This window comes from Lepisosteus platostomus, chromosome 1 (genome assembly GCF_059453375.1).
Source record: "Lepisosteus platostomus isolate fLepPlt1 chromosome 1, fLepPlt1.hap1, whole genome shotgun sequence".
Classification (NCBI taxonomy): domain Eukaryota; kingdom Metazoa; phylum Chordata; class Actinopteri; order Semionotiformes; family Lepisosteidae; genus Lepisosteus; species Lepisosteus platostomus.
Window position 1 is genome coordinate 69,100,687 of NC_142611.1, and position 18,145 is coordinate 69,118,831.

An 18,145-nucleotide genomic window follows, 5' to 3' on the forward strand; every position below is an offset into this window, starting at 1 on the left:
GGGGGCGCTCACCCTGTGGTCTGTGTGGGTCCTAATGCCCCAGTACTGTGATGGGGACATTATACTGTAAAAAGGCACCGTCCTTTGGATGAAATGTAAAACCGACGTCCTGACTCTCTCTGTGGTCATTAAAAATCCCAGGGTGTTTCTCAAAAAGAGTAGAAGTATTACCCTAGTGTCCTGGCCAAATTTCCCCCTGGCCTTTACCTATCATGGCCTCCTAATAATCCCCCTCTATGAACTGACTTCATCACTCTGCTCTCCTCCCCACTGATAGCTGGTGTGTGGGGAGCGTTCTGGCGCACTATGGCTGCCGTTGCATCATCCAGGTGGGGCTGCACACTGGGGGTGGTGGAGGGGATCCCCATTACCTGTAAAGCGCTTTGAGTGGAGTGTCCAGAAAAGCGCTATATTAAATGTAATGCTATGTTTTTCAGGGAGAAACAAGCTGTGTCTTGGCTAGAGGCCACGATGGCTAAACTTTCACATTATTTACCAGAGCAGGTTCTGTTTGTCCTCTCAGGTGTACGAGGTGGTGGTCTGCTCTCAGTGGGCCAACGGCACCTTATGAAAATATATACCCATTACCAAGTCAGCTGTATCTACAACAGAGAAGAAATCAACCATGCATTCAGGTGTCAAGTATTTCCCCTTATCCCTTGTGTAACCAGCTGTCAATACACACCGAGAAAAACCACTCAAGAAAAACTAAACATGCTTGTATTTGGAATAAACGTTTATTCAGAAACCAGCTGGTGTGAACGACGTTTCCGATACGGTTTCCGAAGCTCAGCCGCAGAACTTGTGATTCCAAGGTATGTGTTAGAGACACTTTAACAATAACTTGAATTAAAAAAAAAACGAATTTCAGAGTGAACGTTTCCAGCATGTTTGCTTTTTCTTATACCAGTGCGCGCAGATTCCCACAATGCTCTGCCAGTCTCGCTCCTGCTGTGCTGCGCCCGTCGTCATGTGAGGTGGCTGCTTTTTTTTCCCCAGCGAACCCCGCCCTCTTGCGGCCGAAATAAGCTATTACTACTTCACAGGGTTAAATTCACAGCCTTTTTGTCAAACTCAAATGCGCAACTGGAGCGTCTCTGCCACTTAAACTCGAGGTGAGTGTAATTAACAGGCATGAGTGGCCCAGTGGCGAGCCTGTAAGGACGAGCGGCAAGGTTTGGGCTTAAGTTTCGGAGGTGATGTCCCGTTACACCCAGGTTCGATGCTTTTGTAATCTGAACACTTTTGTGTTTTTCTTATTTTAACGTTTTTAAACTGTGTTTTGCCGTTGTTCTATTTTCTGCTACAAACCCTGTTTGAGGGGAAACGCCACGGGGTGTAAGATCAAGGTTTATTAGAGCCGGGTCTGGACACGTTCCGGGTCTTCAGTTCGCAGCGGCTAGTTTGTCTACTGAACACCGGAGAAAGGACATACGCGTAAGATTACAACCGCACTGCAGATCAAGGCATCAGTATTTACCTCAGAGACGGACTGAAGAGACAATGGCAACAGGACAGGTGTTATTATGCCGTACAGAAGAAAATGGCTTTGAACTGTTTATTTAAAAAACACACAACAATGATCTTTCCCTCGAGAGGCAACAACCCCCACAGAAATTTAATAATTGTTCACTTTTCGGAGAAAATGATTACAGTTCCACACAGGCAGCGGACGGTTTATATAAAGCCAGTGTCCCTTATGTTTGAAGGTGTAACCGATTTACTTTGTCAAAACAGCAGATGTGCTAAGGTATTTTTAAATCTTGGCTTATCGTTGGTGCAGTATTCCCAGACATTGCCTGACATGAAGACATGACATGTCTGAAGAGCTGCAGATTTTCAAATTAAACTTACAGAGGTGCTGAATGTCAAGTGTGTACGTGTGTGTGCGTGTGAGGGTGAGAGGGTGGTGGGGTTATGGCTCCGACCCGGTTCAGACCACCCGGCCCTGCAGCAGTGGGCTGCTCTCTCCGGCTGGCTGGCGGCCCAGCAGGTTCCACAGCAGCATGGGAAACGAGGACCTTCTGGGGCTGCCCGAGGAGCTGCCCGAGGAGCTGCCCGCGGGGTCCTCCCTCAGTGGCTGGTACTGCTTGGTGCGCCTGCTGGGGAGAGAGGAAGACACCGGGTCTGAGGCTGGCGTGGGCGCGATGGGGTGGTGTGAGTGGTGGATGGCATGCTGGGTAGCGATCCAGCACAGCACACTGGGGTGTGGGATGCTGTGGTTGTGCTCACCTGTAGGTCACAGCTACTGCCGCCACCGCACAGGCGACTGTTAGGATCCCCAGCGCCATGGCCACCGTGCCAGCAGTGGAAGAGCTCGAACCTGCAACCGAAACACAAGTCCCGGTCATTGCTGGGCTCCACGAAACCCACAGCGGTCTCCGTTCACGGATATCTGGAGCACTCCTGTCGGGGAGCTGGCACAGCTGTGCCCTCTGGTGGGTAACGAAGCTGGGCAGCGTCAGTGTCGCCAGTGGGGGGCAGGGGTACCAGTTCCTTAGTTTAAAAGAAATACCTAATGCCTCTGATATTAAATCTTTTTTTTTCTGAGACAATGTAGAAACCTGACTCTGGCCTGGGGCCATTTCTTCTGATCTGGCTTGAGTGAATTCTTCATTCAGTCTGCTGCTGTTATCAACATTATCAAGAACAGGCACTGGGCCCGAAGTAGAAGCATTTTTGGTAATGGTGACTCGAACACCTGTTCATAGTAGCTGGACTGTAAAACCCTCTGTAACACCTTTGTGATTCAGGGCACTGTGGGAAATGCCCCTTGTGTGTCTCTTTCAGCGTTCTCTGGAAATTTCCTTTTTCGGCACAATTAAACTCATCTCAAGCCTGCACTGGACTACACTGTGACTGCTTGCATCCCTACAATAGCATCCTTCTGGTGCAGACAGCAGTCAACAGATTTAAGGGACAGGTGGAGCTGGTAACAGCAGTGCCTGGGAGATACTCTTCAGGAGGGTGATGGTGAATTGGCGAGGCAGGCAGGAAGTCTGTGGGAAACAAAGCCTGTTCGGGAACACGTAAAGGTTTATTCCACGCTGAAAAGAAACACAGCGTTTCGGCTGTGGATCCACTTCAGGTGTGACAAACTGACACACTTGACGCGCCCGAAGAAGGTTCCACAGCCGAAACATTGTGTTTCCTTTCTTCTCTTTTCAGCAGGGAATAAACCTTTACTTGTTCCTTTGCAGCCTGCGCATGCTGACGCAGCTCCCTGCTTGAACCCAGTACCTACTTCAAAGCCTGTTCAGTGCAACCAAGTCAGGCAAGACGGACCTGCTCTCATCTGTCGCCTCTCTCACGCTCTTACGAGGGTGATGCCGCGGCAGGCTGGATCAAAGTTAGAGCTCTCCCGGGGCCTCCCACGTCAGGCCTGCAGGGGGCGCCCTCCCCACGCACCTGTGGTGACGCTGACGCGGGCGCTGGTGGCGGCCAGGCTGACGTTGTTGGTCAAGGTCACGTTGATGCAGAAGACGCCGGTGTCGTTGAAGAACTGGCGCAGGATCAGCTGGCACTCCGGCAGCTGCTGCACGGCCCTGCACACCGTCTGCACGGGCATGGCGCAGTCCGCGTCGGACACCACCATGCAGACCTCGTTGGGCAGGCTGGAGGGGTCGGAGAGACGGAGAGAAGGGGCGAGGCGTGAGAGGGAGTGCCGCCCTGTCGAGACCACACGCACCACGGGCTGAGGGCCACGGCGTCGGTCTCCCTGCAGAGAGGCCCGAGCCTGGCCTCCACCTGCCTGCCTGGAGGGCGCCTGCCACTGTCCAATGCCAGGCTTCCTCGGTGCAGCGCTCTGGGAGGGTGGGCACTGCCAGCGCTAACTGAGACCACCTCTGTGGGACGCCCAGTGCATGCTGGGATCGCAGGTCAAAGAAAGGTGGGTGTCTAGGGGAGGAGTGGGACACAGGAAGTCCGTCTCTCTGGACTTCCTTCATCTCCTCCAAAAGTCAAACTAGTGAGTCAGTCTGGCTGGTGACTGGCAGCCCCAGATCTGTTCACATAAAAAGGGGCACTGAAATTTTTTACAACTGGTTCTGCTTGCAATGAAGGCAAGGTTTGAGAAGTGGTACCTCCTACACTGAGAAACAGGAGAGACACTGGGGTACAGGAGAGACACTGGGGACAGGAGAGACACTGGGGACAGGAGAGACAGTGGGGAACAAAGGAGATACTGGGGAACAGGAGACACTAGGAACAAAGAAGAGACACTGGGGTACAGGAGAGACACTGGGGACAGGAGACACTGAGAAACAGGAGAGACAGTGGGGAACAGGAGAGACAGTGGGGAACAAAGGAGATACTGGGGAACAGGAGACACTGGGAACAAAGGAAAACTGGGGAACAGGAGACACTGGGAACAAAGGAGAACTGGGGAACAGGAGACACACCGGGGAGCAGAAGACACACAGGGGACAGCAGAGACTCTCAGGAAGAGCTCAGAGAGGCTCCCAGGCACGTCCTCACCTCCCCTGGCAGGTGACAGTGAGGTCCACAGCGTTCTGCTCCTCCTCTGTCTCCAGGACCACATTGGCCACCTCCACAATATTCACGCTCTCAATGCCCTCTGGGAAAGGAGAAACACAGCCAGGTCAGTTTGCTCCAGGGACAGCTCAGGGTAACACCCAGTTACTGGGGGAGCGCAAACAATGTATAGGCCGGACCATGTTAAATGTGTAGGCTAGCAGTCAGTTTGCACCCGTGCTTGACTATACACCTCTCTGCTGCCCAGTGCTCTGTGTGCCTCATCAAGCTTGCCCACGTCTTGTTAGCTTGTACCATGGAAAGCCTTCATGGGGGAAGATGCTGAGCTGTAACACTGTCCTTTCAGGTCTTTGTAAGTTCAGTTTGGACATCTGAGAATGGAAAGTTTAGTGGGAGAGAGCTGACAATGGGGGTGTTCTTGTTGTTGAGAGGCGATGACGGTCTAGAGCAGTCTGAGAATGGAGTTAATAGTGTAGTACTGGATATAGGGGAGACTGGACTATTATGGTATTGGTACAGCCGAGATCAGTGTGTTATAGTGTTGGTACAGCCGAGATCAGTGTGTTATAGTGTTGGTATAGCCATGATCAGTGTGTTATAGTGTTGGTACAACTGAGATCAGTGTCTTATAGTACTGATACAGCAGAGATCAGCATGTTATGGGATTGATAGAGCAGAGTTCTGTGTGTTATATTATCGGTACAGCAAAGATCAACATGTTAAAGGATTGGTACAGCAGAGATCAGTGTGTTATACTATAGGTACAGCAGAGATCATTGTGTTATTGTATTGGTACAGCAGAGATCAGTGTGTTATAGTATCAGTATAGCTGAGATCAGTGTGTTATAGTGAAGAGAACAGTTGGCGCACAGAGCCCCAGCCCCTAACTCACGGATGACGTCCACGCTGGTGGAGAAGGAGCCGTAGCGGTAGATGAAGCAGCCGTTGGCGGGAGTCTCTGGAGCCTGGCGCTTGGCCACCACCACAACCACGTCTTCCGCCCCCGTGGCAGTCACTGCCTGGATCCCCCCCTCTGCCAGTACTGTGGTGGAGGCAGCCGGGGCAACTGAGGAGTGACAGGGTGGTCATTGCAGTGCGCGATCAGAGGAGCAGCTGGTCGCCAGTCATACCTGCTGCACAGCTGTTGGAATCGTCCCTCTGATCCTGGCTGTGTGCCACAGTGTCTACACACCTCGGCAATGACACAGCCTGATCATACTTGCTTATAAAGGGTGTAGAGGAAGCAAAGTGCCACGTAGTGCTCTGAAGCCCATTGCACTGGGCATGTTCATCTGTGTTGTGCTGATAATAGCCTCAGTTCCCCCAACCATTATAGCACTGAGATACCTTCAGTCAGGGGCTTTTTAAAATATCTGGCTTAGCAAATGGCTGTGCAACACCTGTAACAGAATCTCCTCAGGTAGACACTGAAAAGCACGCGGAGTGGAGATGCTGTCAGTAATGCCACCCAGTCTCACCTGCCATCTCCGGGCTCGCTGTCTGGACTGCCTCTCCTGCGGCTGCAGGTGTGACAGAGGCTCCCGCCTCCACTGAGGCAGCCAGGGCCACTGTGCCCTCGAGCAGGACTGTGTTTGCTGGAGCAGTTGGTGCAGCTGTAGCAGCTGAGGCAGCTGGAAGAGTTGGGTCCTGTGCAGACGGCACAGCTGCTGAAACGACCGGAGTGGCAGCTGGGGCAGCTGAGGCAGCTGCTTCTCCCTCCACAGGTGTTTCTGCCGGTTGCGCAGATGCAGCCAGGGCGATGTCGTCGCCGGGGGAGACAGGCACAGCCAGATCAATGTTGACTGCAGTGGGCGAGTTAACTGTCACAGCAGCTGGAGAAGCCGATGGGTCAGCTGGGGCTGGTGAGACAAAGAGGAGAGGACAGGAGGAGGGGTTAGAATTAGGGCTCGACACCCGAAATGTTGTGTCTCTTCTTTCCAATTTTGAGCATGGAATTATACATGACTTGTTCTCCTTCATGACCTTTTTTAATTTAAACCTCGTAAAACTATGGGATCCATGAGGAAACTGCAGAGGACACAAATGAAAAATCAGCACTGAATATAAGCAGGACCAAGGTTAGGATTCTCTCCTTTGCACTAAGGGTTGTGGGTGTCTGGAACAAGCTGCTCAGCCATGTTGTTGCAGCAGATGCCTGGGGAAAAAAGCTTGATTAGATTCGTGTGCCAGTGGGACGCCACGTTGCCTTGTGAAGTCTATCTTCCTCAAAACGTAAAATAGTCTGAGTGACAAGCAACAAAGCACTGGCGCTCTCTCATCTGTTAGCTTCTCTGATGTTCCAAATGTTTTCAAAGCAGTTTAAATCTCTGTTCCTCTTGCTGTCTCTGCAGTGATGCCAGCTGCTGTTTGCTTACTTCTAGACCAGCTCCTGCTTTTACAAGAGATGAAAATGGTGGAAAAACCTCTCAATGAATTGGAAGGAGAAGGAGACGCCCTACAACACTGTGACACATCCCCCCCCCCCCCCCCAGCTCACCGGTGGAGCCCCCCTGTGGAGAGGAGGTGGGTGCCGCCGTGGTGCCGCAGCCCACGTTGGGGATGGTGGCCTGCAGGACCACCTGCGGCTGGAAGGAGCCGGGCGTGAGGTAGGTGTGGGTGACCGTGAGCTCGCGGGAGATCAGGGCGCCGCTGTTATCGCCGAAGTCCCAGTTGAAGGAGATGTCGGCGGCCTGCAGGTACTGGCTGGGGTCGTGCAGGGTGACGGTGAAGGCGATGGCCCGGTTCTGGATGAAGCTGCTGTCGGACTGGTTCAGATCATTCATCTGGGACAGGGACACGGCAAACGGGATCTGATCTGCCGGAGACAGGAGGCGATCGTCAGCGGGTCCCATCGTTCAGGCGTACTGACTGGAAACTCCACTGGGACCACAGCCCAGCGTCAAATAATAATTCATCCTTACACTTCCATAGGGCACTCCACTCAAAGTACTTTACAGGTAATGGGGAATCCCACCACCACCAGCAATGTGTAACCCTCACCTGGATGATACGACGGCAGCCAGAATGCGCCAGTCTGCTCCCCACGCACCAGCTCTCAGTGGGGAGGAGAACGGAGTGATGAAGCCAGTTCAGAGATGGGGATCATTAGGAGGCCATGATTGGTAAAGGCCAGGACAGCAGGGAAAAACCCCTACTCTTTTCGAAAAACACACCGGGATTTTTAATAACCACAGAGAGTCAGGACCTCGGTTTTACATCTCATCTGAAGGATGGCACCTTTTTTTGCAGAATAGTGTCCGGGGCTTTAGGACCCACACAGACCGCAGGGTGAGCGCCCCCTGCTGGCCCCACTAACACCTCTTCCAGCAGCAACCTTAGTTTTTCCCAGGAGGTCTCCCATCCAGGTACTGACCAGGCTCACAGCTGCTGAGCTTCAGTGGGCTGCCAGGTGTTGCAAGGCGATATGGCTGCTGGCTCAAGCTCTCTATTAGGCCACTAAGGGCCTCAGCTGTATGTAAGACCTTGCTTAAGCATCTTCCTGTCCAGTGGGAAAAAGTACAGTACATCACTTCATGGATTCACTGATTTTTAGTATCAAATATAAATCTCTCTTTCCCTTTCTCATTGTGGTTTAAAGACGGTGCAGGGGCAGCTGGACAATCAGTGGTCAGCACTTCACTCAAGGCAAAGGGTGGTCATGCCCAGCTGGTGAGCAGGGTGTCTCTGGTGAGCAGGGTGTCCAGTGGCACTGTGCAATGTCTCGATGTGCAAGAGCCACAGAAGGTTTCTGCTGACCTGCTGACTTCTTACAATGGGAAGATCACCTGGACTGGCCTGTATCCAGGCTGAGTGCTCCACGGCTGGGCGCTCGGACCCTTACCTGTGATGGAGAACTGGCTGGAGGCGTACCCCAGGGGTATGAACTTGTCCTTGCCGCGGCAGTGGAAGATCACCACCTCCATGTTGTAGGAGCCCAGGGGAACATTGCCTGTGCCGATGGTGAGGGAGGAAGAGGGGCCGCCAGCTACCTGCCAGTACCGTCCTGGGACATAGACACAGACACATGGGCATCTTCCAGCAGTACGCAGAGGAGCACAATCATCAGACAGCTGCCTCACTTGCGCACAACGTGATATTTTACAAGCAAAGAAAAACCTACTAGACTTTGAAAAATAAGTGGACTGCAAGTAAATGATATTGTTCTCCCCAACTCTGCAAATGTACGTCAAGGAAATGAATGGGATTGATTGGATGTGTATGCTACCTGTGGCTCAAGTGCGAAGCTCTGAAATGTCCACTTGACCTCCACAGTTCCACCCCTTTAAATGTCTTCTCCTCCAGACCCAATATTTCAATTCAAACTTTATTATCCGATTGCATTCAAGCATTTATTATCATCCAGGAGAGACTGGATTTCCAGCAGAGGCCCAACACAACAGTGCGACATGACAATCATGTCCAGCGACTGCGACAGACTGTATCTGCAGAATAGATGGTCTGAGGTTTGGAGGGGTTGAGCTGTAGGGCTGGGTCAGATTTCTTACCCCAAGTCTTCCACACAAATACGAATCTGGGCTTCTTGTTGGAGTTCCTGGGAAAGGGGGTCCCATCTGGAAAGGTACCGTTCCATACCTCTGAGGAATTATGGTCTGGATACACAGCCTCTCCTTTCCGGAAGTGAGTCCCTAAACAGATAGAGTGCAGAAAAGGGAAGTGTTTTATTTAACTCATGCTCTCCTGCATGTTCCATTTCTGACCAACAGTGTTCCTGCTGGCCTCTGCAAACTAGACAACACAGAAAAAGGACATTTTCTAACTGCGTTTGATCTCTGGATGTTTATCATTCTTGCACTGCTGCACATCCCTACTTATTCGTCGCCAGAAAACACAGCACAGTGCAACACTACTTTGTTTCCCCGGTATTTCCTGTTTATGAGCTAAGCCGCTTTTCCTGGTAGACTTAGCTGTGACTGCAAATGACAGACTGGGCATGGAAAAGGACAGGAAATGGCACAGCGCAACACTTATTTGCTTCCCCTGCGAATTATCACACTGCTGTCACACACAGACATGCCCACATACAGACACACCCACACATGCTTGTGCAAGCCATGCACATGCCCATATATAGTCACGCCCATAGATGGACATGCCCATTTATAGACACGCCCCCACACCTGTCCAGGCACATCCACACCCACATACAGACACGCCCACACATGGACATGCCCATGTATGGACACACCCATGCAGATACACCCACATACAGACACGCCCACATATGCCTGGGCGAGTCACACCCACACAGACACGCCCAGGTCCTGAGGTACGAACAGTATTGCAGGGGGCGCGAGCCGCAGAGCGGGGAAGAGCTCACCATTGATTGTGCAGTTCTCAGCCCACACGACCTGGCCATCCGGCAGCACGGTCTGGTTGCCTGGGAAGCGGATCTCGATGTTGAAGGAGACCTTGGCTCCAGTCAGGGTCGGGCTGTCGTTAATGATGTTGAAGGTCACGTCTCCGCCTGGCGACAGAGCAAACTGAGTGAGTGCGGAGCTCCCCAAAGATATGACTCTGAGCTTCAGTTGGAGGAGAACTGGACCATGCAGAGGAAGGGGTGTCACATGTTATCTCAACAGAGCGCACAGTCTGATCCTACACACCCTGACAAAGTGTAGGATCAGTGATCACAGCCTCTTCATATGAACTGGACACAGGCAGACCTGGCTGTCCAGAGAGGACAGGCTCAGTGACCACAGCCTGGCCATAGAAACTGGACACAGGCAGAGCTGGCTGCCCAGAGAGGACAGGCTCAGTGATCACAGCCTGGCCATAGAAACTGGACACAGATAGATCTGGCTGCCCAGAGAGGACAGGCTCAGTGACCACAGCCTGGCCATAGAAACTGGACACAGATAGATCTGGCTGCCCAGAGAGGACAGGCTGTGCTCCACAGTCAGAAGGGAGAAACAGAGACAGAGATGCACTTTCTGTAACACTGTAACTCATCAGTCATGCCAGTAAAGCTCTCACAAATGAAATTTGAATTTGAAAGCTCAAAAGAAGACAGGTTAAAAGCAAAGCCTGATTTATTGAATGCGCATATCTGTCCCTAGAGCACGAATGTTCTCTTTTATACTGCTGAGTTAGTGGAAAGAGAAAGAAAGACATGCTTAATTGTGATGCGAACATGAGTTATTTGAAATCAGATACATGCGCCGTGCTCCCACCTGTCCAGCAGTTTCTGCTGTGATGGTCTCCCTGTTTCCACATCGGATACATTCTGGAGTTCCAGGAGCGGTACCGGATGAAGCCTTCGGAACCCCTCGGTGCTTGAGAGAGAAGACAGTCATGTTATTAAAGAGCCTCTGCTCTCATCCTTTATGCAGGGATAAGTTCAGGTAGCAGTTAACTGGGAAACCTCTCAGATCTGGTGGAAGACACACACGGATTGGACTCTAAAAATGAAACTAAACTATTCTCCAGACAAACCCCTAACTCACCCCTTTGACCAGCAGGGAAAGTCTTTTCTTTTCCGCTGGATTTCCTGAGACCATAAACAAAACAGGTTTTGCTCACGGACTTCGTCACAACGGCAGTGCTGAAAAGTGGATTCAGAGCTGAATTGCACACCTGCTGTCTGCCTTTTCTTCAGTTTGGATCTTTTAACTTGGATCTTGCTCCCAGCTGGGATGAGAACTGCAGAAGAGCTCACCCTTCCTCGGATGCACGGATCTAGAAGAGGTGGAGTCCTGCAGGTAGGACAGCAGCTCAAGTCTCTGAACCCCGGCTGGTATAAAACTCGGAAAAGCCAATGGACCTGTGTTTTCTGGGAACAGCAGCTCACAGGAATCTGGGCAGCTCTCCAGCCTTCAGAATAGGAGAGTCTCCTAGTGCTTATTGCGCTTGAGCTTAATTGAACCAGCTTCACATTTTTGAAGGTTTTTAGTTTCCTAATCGTTTTAAGAAAATATCTAACAAAAGGGCATTTTTCTCACTGGTCAGATCCTGGGTTGCCAGACGTGTGGATCTCCCTGTTAGTGAGGGCCGGGCCAGGCTCTGTGCTTGACTGGGCGCGCTGTAGAGCCCCATTCTCCTCCAAGCTCTTTTGCCTAAAGCACTGGATATCCAGAATGAAGACTGCTGCTCAAAGCCTCCCTATTCGCCCCCCACCCCTCCACCCAGCTCCCCAACCCCTGCTGTGACCCCACGTTTCTTCACATGATCAGTCCTGCGCTCAGCTGCTTGCCCTGAGGAGCAGGAGGAGGAGCAGGGGGGTTCCAGGCACTGAGTCACATGGCCCCCTCAATCCCCCTCAATCCCTTTCATGTGACTGTCAGATGAGCCTCCGCTAAAGCCCTAATCCAGCAGCCCGGCTCTGGGAAGGAGCGAGCCTTTCGAACTCCAGGCCCCGCGATCTATGGGATGGGCTGGGTTTTTGTCCACACAGCCCAGAGACAGGGAGCAGAGAGGTATCTCTGGACATACCTCTTCTTCCATTGAGGCCGAAAATCAGCTGGTTGTCCCCGTCTCGCTTAATATTCTTAATGCTAATTAAACTAGACATTAGACCATTAACGGTTTCTGTAAAAAGGGCTGTGGTGTGCTCATCTGTAGTGTACTAGTGATGGTGTCTCTACAGCTGAGTGCTTGCATTCAGAATCTATGGTGCATTTCACAGGGCAGCACACAGAGGGCACAGTTACAGGACAGTAGCGATGGCCTTTGGTTAAATAGGACTCAGATGTCTTATTCATCCTTCTCGTATCCTGGGCTAAACTACAGGTCTTAGTTAATTTAACCCACCCTGAACGCCCCAGTGAGGAGTATCTGCAGTGTGGACAGGCCTGCCATGATGGCGTCTGGGTAATTCTTGCAGAGATGGATTGTGGGATAGCGGCTGGTTAGCAGCTGAGGGCTCAGTGCAGTCAGTGACTTTAGAGCGTCACCTTGTTGGAGTTTCTTATGAAAAATAACAATCCCAGCAAACCTACAGCTGCAAAAACAAAGCCAAACTTAAGAACCACTTGGCTGCAAGGGAGCAGGCAGGAGAATTCTTTGTCCCTGTAGATCAGCACATGTGAACAATGATCTCGGCGTTATACTTTGTTTTTTTATAGCCACTAGTTTGTTACTTTGCTAAAATATTCAGGCCACGGTTCTCTAGAATGGTATTGAAATCTTTTTGTTGTGTATAATGGAACTCAATCTGGCAGGCTTCACTCGGATATTTAGTTCTGGAAAGAAACCCAGGACTAAATTCATTAGCCATGCTCACTGATGTTATAGTAATTTGCTAATTGCTTCTGAACTCTCAAGATACGCCCCGTTAAAGGACACAAGATCCCTCTTGTATTCTTAATGGCTAAGAAAAGCAAAACTGATTTGGTTTAGGAAGAGGCTGTCTGGGTCGAAGTTTTGATCCCTGAAATCGCGCCCTTTTCCATAAACCTTAACTGCCTGTGCGCATCTCCCAGAGCAGAGCTCCGTGAGTCCTGTAAGACCCAGAGCCTTTTATACGCACGCGTTTACTCCAGAGGTACCGAATAATTCAAACTGAAATAAAATATCTTTCTGAAGTTGCCAGCAGGAAATAATTTTGCTGCCTTACCCCTCGGCTGACACAGTTTTTATTTCGTTTTTAAAATACGGATTATTCTCTGTTTTTCTTTGTTATCCTGGCAAAAACAAACTGACAGTTAGTTCCCAAGCTTGGCTCGTCGCTGTGCCTGCCCTCTCCTGTTACTCCACCCTTCCCTCTTCTGATCCGAATTCCCAGTGAGGGCGCCAGCGAGCGGCGCCTGGGGGGGGGGGGGCGGACATCACAGCCGGCTGGCCTTCGGGGGCACCCTGGTCCTGCCCCCCTGCCGCAGGGCACTGTCGACTGGCGAGCCTCAGTCTCAGTCAGATCAGCGCATAGGCTCAGACTCGAACCAGCTACATCTGGGCTCGGCCTGTGCTCTGATGAGCGCAGGAAAGCCAGGCATCCACATTTCTAAACCATCTCCAGTACGAGAACAAGGATTGCACATCAATTTCTGTGCAAACACTACCTGCTTATACACCTGCTTAATTAATTGCAATTAAGTTGTTTCACGTCTCTAGAAATGCAAGATTTAATGGAATCCTGCTTGACTGGTGCTCTGCTGGATCAGGGCTGTAGTAGACATACTCTTTTTTAGCATCTGCAGGGGAACTAGTCACTCTGAAATAGTCACTATTAAAAGTCACTGCTTTTACAAACGTACGCTTTCTCCAGCAGGTGTTGGTTATGAACTGTTAGCCTTCATTGCTTCTGTTAAAGAATAGATGGCGAAAAGCAGCCCAATGAATGCCCTGGGTCCGACTCCCTCTGGCCTGTGTCCCTTCCCTGTGCCGTGCTAGGTTTATTCCAATCACTTCACACACTCCTGCTGACCTCAGGCCCAAGCATTCCTGCACCCCTACTGGGACAGATGGAGAGTGTTATGTGTAAGTATGTAGATGTCCTATGATCTATTTGCATTATAAGTGTATGTAGATGTGGTATTGAGTGTATATCCTTTGGCAACACTGGAACTTACTGGCCATGCCAATACAGATGTTTGAATTTGAATATGAACTTGAGTTTGGAAAGTTTGGCCTGATGTGCTACGGACGGCATGGTGGTGAGCACAGCCGCCTCACACCGCTGGGGCCCTGGGTTCAATTCCAGACCTAGGGTGCTGTCTGTGTGGAGTCTGCATGTTCTCCCTGCGTTTGTGTGGGTTTCCTCTGGGTGCTACAGTTCCTCCCGCAGTGCAGAGACATACTGGTAGGTCAATTGGCTTCTGGGTAAACCGGTCCTGGTGTGAGTGTGTGCGTGTCTGTGCCTCTGTGTGTGTCCCACGATGGACGGGTGTCCCATCCAGGATGTACCCCGCCTTGTGCCCGATGCTCACTGGGATAGGCTCCAGCTCCCCCTGCAGCCCAGTTCTGGATAAAGTGCTTAAAAAATGGATGGCCAGATGTCACAGACATGGTTCAGTCAACAGGGATGAGGGATGTTGGAAAAGAACAGATAAGGCCAGTGACTGCCAGAGGCTGTTTGTTGGTTTGTCTTGAACTGCTGATGTATTATCAGCCCTTATACATTCATTCACACTAGTCTCAGCTGAACCCAATAAAAGCTCAGAGATTTTCTCTCACAGTACAAACCAGGGTGTGGCGCAGATTAACAACCTATACTGCAAAGGGCAAAGGGGGCAAAGAAGAGCCTGTTCTCCAAAAATCACTCAATCACAGCAGCTGCTGCCATCATCATCACGGCTGTTCATGCACCTTTTTGCCATTCTGTACTGCTTTTAATATTGCGTTATTGACATGAGCTGTCTGGGCGCCGTTCTGCGTGTTTGATCAACGTTATTTTAAAGCAGGGAGTCTCTACCGAGACTTGCAGACAGAAGAAAATGAGAAATCCTGGAATATCAGGCCACAGAGGCTTGGAAGAATGGCTGTTAGTAAAAACACACAATTTGCAAGCAAGTACAAATTGAGCAAAGGGAAGTCTACGGGTGGATATTATTCTTGAATTTCAGACAGATTTAGAATTTGCACTGGAGTTCTTGTGGGATGCAGATAATCTTGCTCCTTAGAGAAAAAAAAATTAAAGCTTTTAATGTGTTTTGTGAATCTTCCATTAAAAACTGAATAACAGTAAAACAGAGCTTTAGGATTCTAATGACAGTTGTCTCTAATGTCCCCGTTATCAAATGCTTGCAGCTGGATTTACAATCAAAAGACAACCCTGTATTTGCTTCTTCTTATTTAGGACAATAATTCTGAATAATCCTTTAACAAACGGGTGCATGAAAAAGTCACATTTTTTTAATCCAATAACAGGGGTATAGGTTTGAAAAACCACATGGCTGATACATAGCCATGTCTCTCAAAGAGAGAACTTTACCGGCAGTGTCTGGAGATATGAGACGAGCAACCAGTCCCTGCTTTTATAAGAAAACTTAAAACTCCCAATCATGTTTAAGGAGCTTTGAGATATTCACTTTACAGCTTAGTTCTATTTTTCTCTTTTGATTCAACATTTCTGTAAACTTATACTAAAAACATTAAACCTTAGCAAGATAAAAAGCAGAAATTGGCTAAACCATGTTTGCAGAGACAAACAAAGAGGCAGTACAGTAGCACGGGGAACCCCCTGTCCAGGGTCGGGCTGGACAGAGGCTGTTGGACAGACTTACGTTCGCGGTGAGCTGAGACCACGGCGAGGACAGCCGCCACCAGCACCAGCAGACAATTCCGCATCCTGGGCCTGAGTTTTTCTGCTCTTCTCCTCAAAAAAGTTTTCGTTCCTCTCAAATCCAGGGGACCCTGCCGAATTGCCGAAGAGACTGAACCAGAGTGTCAGCGTCTCTTTAAAAAGGGCTCCACTGAGCTCCTTAGCATAAACCCGCCTCTCACTGCTGACCTCACCAGACCGTCAGCCTCAGGACATCCCTGCTTCTCACATGAGCACCTACACTGAAACACACACGCACACACACATGCATATACACTCACACACACTCACACACATACACACGCATATACACTCACACACATACAGTATACACTGACACACACACGCATATACACACACATGCACACACACACACATATACACTCACACATGCACACGCGCATATGCACTCACACCCACACATACACACAAGTACATACACACACATATACACTCACACTGTATATGTATACACGGACACACACACATATACACTCCCACATGCACACACACATATACACTCACATACGCACATACACACACACGTACATACACATCAACATACACATACATGCACATTCAAGTATATACACACATACACTACACACATGTACATACACACACACAGATACATATGCAAACACACAAACGCACACACATGTTCCTTCACGCACACACACACAAACAGGACACCCACAGACATACAGTACACATGTATATACACACGTTCCCACACACTTAGATACATATGCACATACATGCACACACGCACACGCACACGCACATGCACATTCACGTATATACATGTGCATGTACACAAGCATACATATTCACAAGCATACACACACTCACATGTGCATACACATTCACATACACACAAGTGCATACATACACATGCGTATACCTACATGCACATACACACAAGTGCATACACACACACATACACATGCATATACCTACATGCACATACACACACACATACACATGCGTATACCCACATGCACATACAGACAGCACCTTTTCTTCTGGGTCCATTTTGAATGAAAATAATAATAATAATATTTCAGGTCTGAAATTGGTCTTGTTAAGTCTGGTGTTCCTCAGGACTCAATACTGGGTCCGTTGCTCTTCAGCATTTACATGTTTCCACTTGGTCAGCTTTTAAGATCACTTGGCCTCAGCTTTCATTTCTACGCTGACAATACTCAAATATACATCCATACCAAACCTGACACCGATGTGGCTGTCTCTATTCTATCTAATTGCATCTCTGACATAAAAATTTGGATGACTCAAAACTTCCCTCATCTTAACTGCGACAAGACCGAAGTCATGCTTATTGGCACCCCCCATCAACTTCTTAAAGCCAGTCCTGTAACCCTATCTGTAGATGGTTCTGTACTTGAGCTTCAATCTTAATTGAAAAACCTTGGGGTTATATTCGATTCTAGCTTAACATTCGACCAACATGTACAGCATACTGTCAAAACATCTTTTTTTTCACCTCAGAAATATTGCTAGACTACGTCCTATGCTATCACTAGCTGTGGCTGAAAAGCTGATCAACACATTTGTGTTCTCTCGAATTGACTACTGTAATGCTCTACTTGGTGGGGTATCTAAATCTACTTTGAACAAACTGCAGTATGTCCAAAACTCAGCAGCCAGAATCCTGACCAGGTCTAGTGCAAATGATCACATTACTCCTATCCTGGAGTCCTTGCACTGGCTCCCGGTCAAATCCCATCTTTAAAATCCTCATGCTCACCTATAAGGCTCTGCGTGGCTTGGCACCTCAGTACCTGTCTGAACTATTATCGCCCTGTTCCCCACCTCACAACCTTCTCTCTTCTAATTCTGCTCTCCTTACTGTCCCCCAAGCCCGTCTACATTGTATGGGTGACAGGGCCTTCTCCTGTTATGCCCCCAAGCTCTGGAACTCTCTCCCCAAGGATATCAGAGTCAAAACTTCTCTAAACTTCTCTAAAACTTCTCTAAACTCCTTCAACTCCAGACTCAAAACCCTCTTCTTCAGAAAAGCCTTTACTGAACTGGTTCCATTCTTCACCCCTCTGGTTTTCTTAGTACCACCATCCACGCTCTCCTCTATATATTGTTATTATGTTTTATCTTGTGTATTCTTCTTATTTATTGTTGTTGTCATTCTGTAAAGCGCTTTGAGAAGCCACCTTTAAAGGCGCTATATAAAATAAAGTTTATTATTATTATTATTATTATTTCCATTATGTCTTCATCCCGAAAGACAGGACTCATCAGCAGCTCCACCTGGGCGACACACAGCAGTCCAGCTGTACAGCAGGTCAGAAACGGCTTCAGTGGCTGGGTTAGGGGGAACTTGGGTGTGGTCAGACTCTACAGTCCCAGAGCGGAATTAGGCCAGGGCACCAGGGTTCACACCCCATGGTTAGGAAAAAC

General features: G+C 49.5%; 1 protein-coding gene across 2 annotated transcripts; it reads right to left on the minus strand.

The window, feature by feature from the left end:
• Nucleotides 1-1,521: 1,521 nt before the first annotated feature.
• pmela (premelanosome protein a) lies at nt 1,522-15,831 on the minus strand. Of its 2 annotated transcripts, none has more exons than XM_088635263.1 (12): nt 15,672-15,831; nt 10,686-10,787; nt 9,833-9,979; nt 9,000-9,140; nt 8,336-8,497; nt 6,992-7,309; nt 5,973-6,353; nt 5,387-5,560; nt 4,477-4,576; nt 3,409-3,614; nt 2,233-2,323; nt 1,522-2,099 (listed from the first exon to the last, which is right to left on the minus strand). In XM_088635263.1, exons 1-12 carry the CDS (start codon nt 15,733-15,735, stop codon nt 1,934-1,936), a joined length of 2,052 nt encoding a protein of 683 aa, XP_088491389.1. In that variant the 5' UTR covers nt 15,736-15,831; the 3' UTR covers nt 1,522-1,933. The 2 variants fall into 2 exon arrangements, with proteins under 2 accessions (XP_088491389.1, XP_088491380.1); XM_088635254.1 differs by having other exon boundaries at nt 1,522-2,102.
• Nucleotides 15,832-18,145: the final 2,314 nt, after the last annotated feature.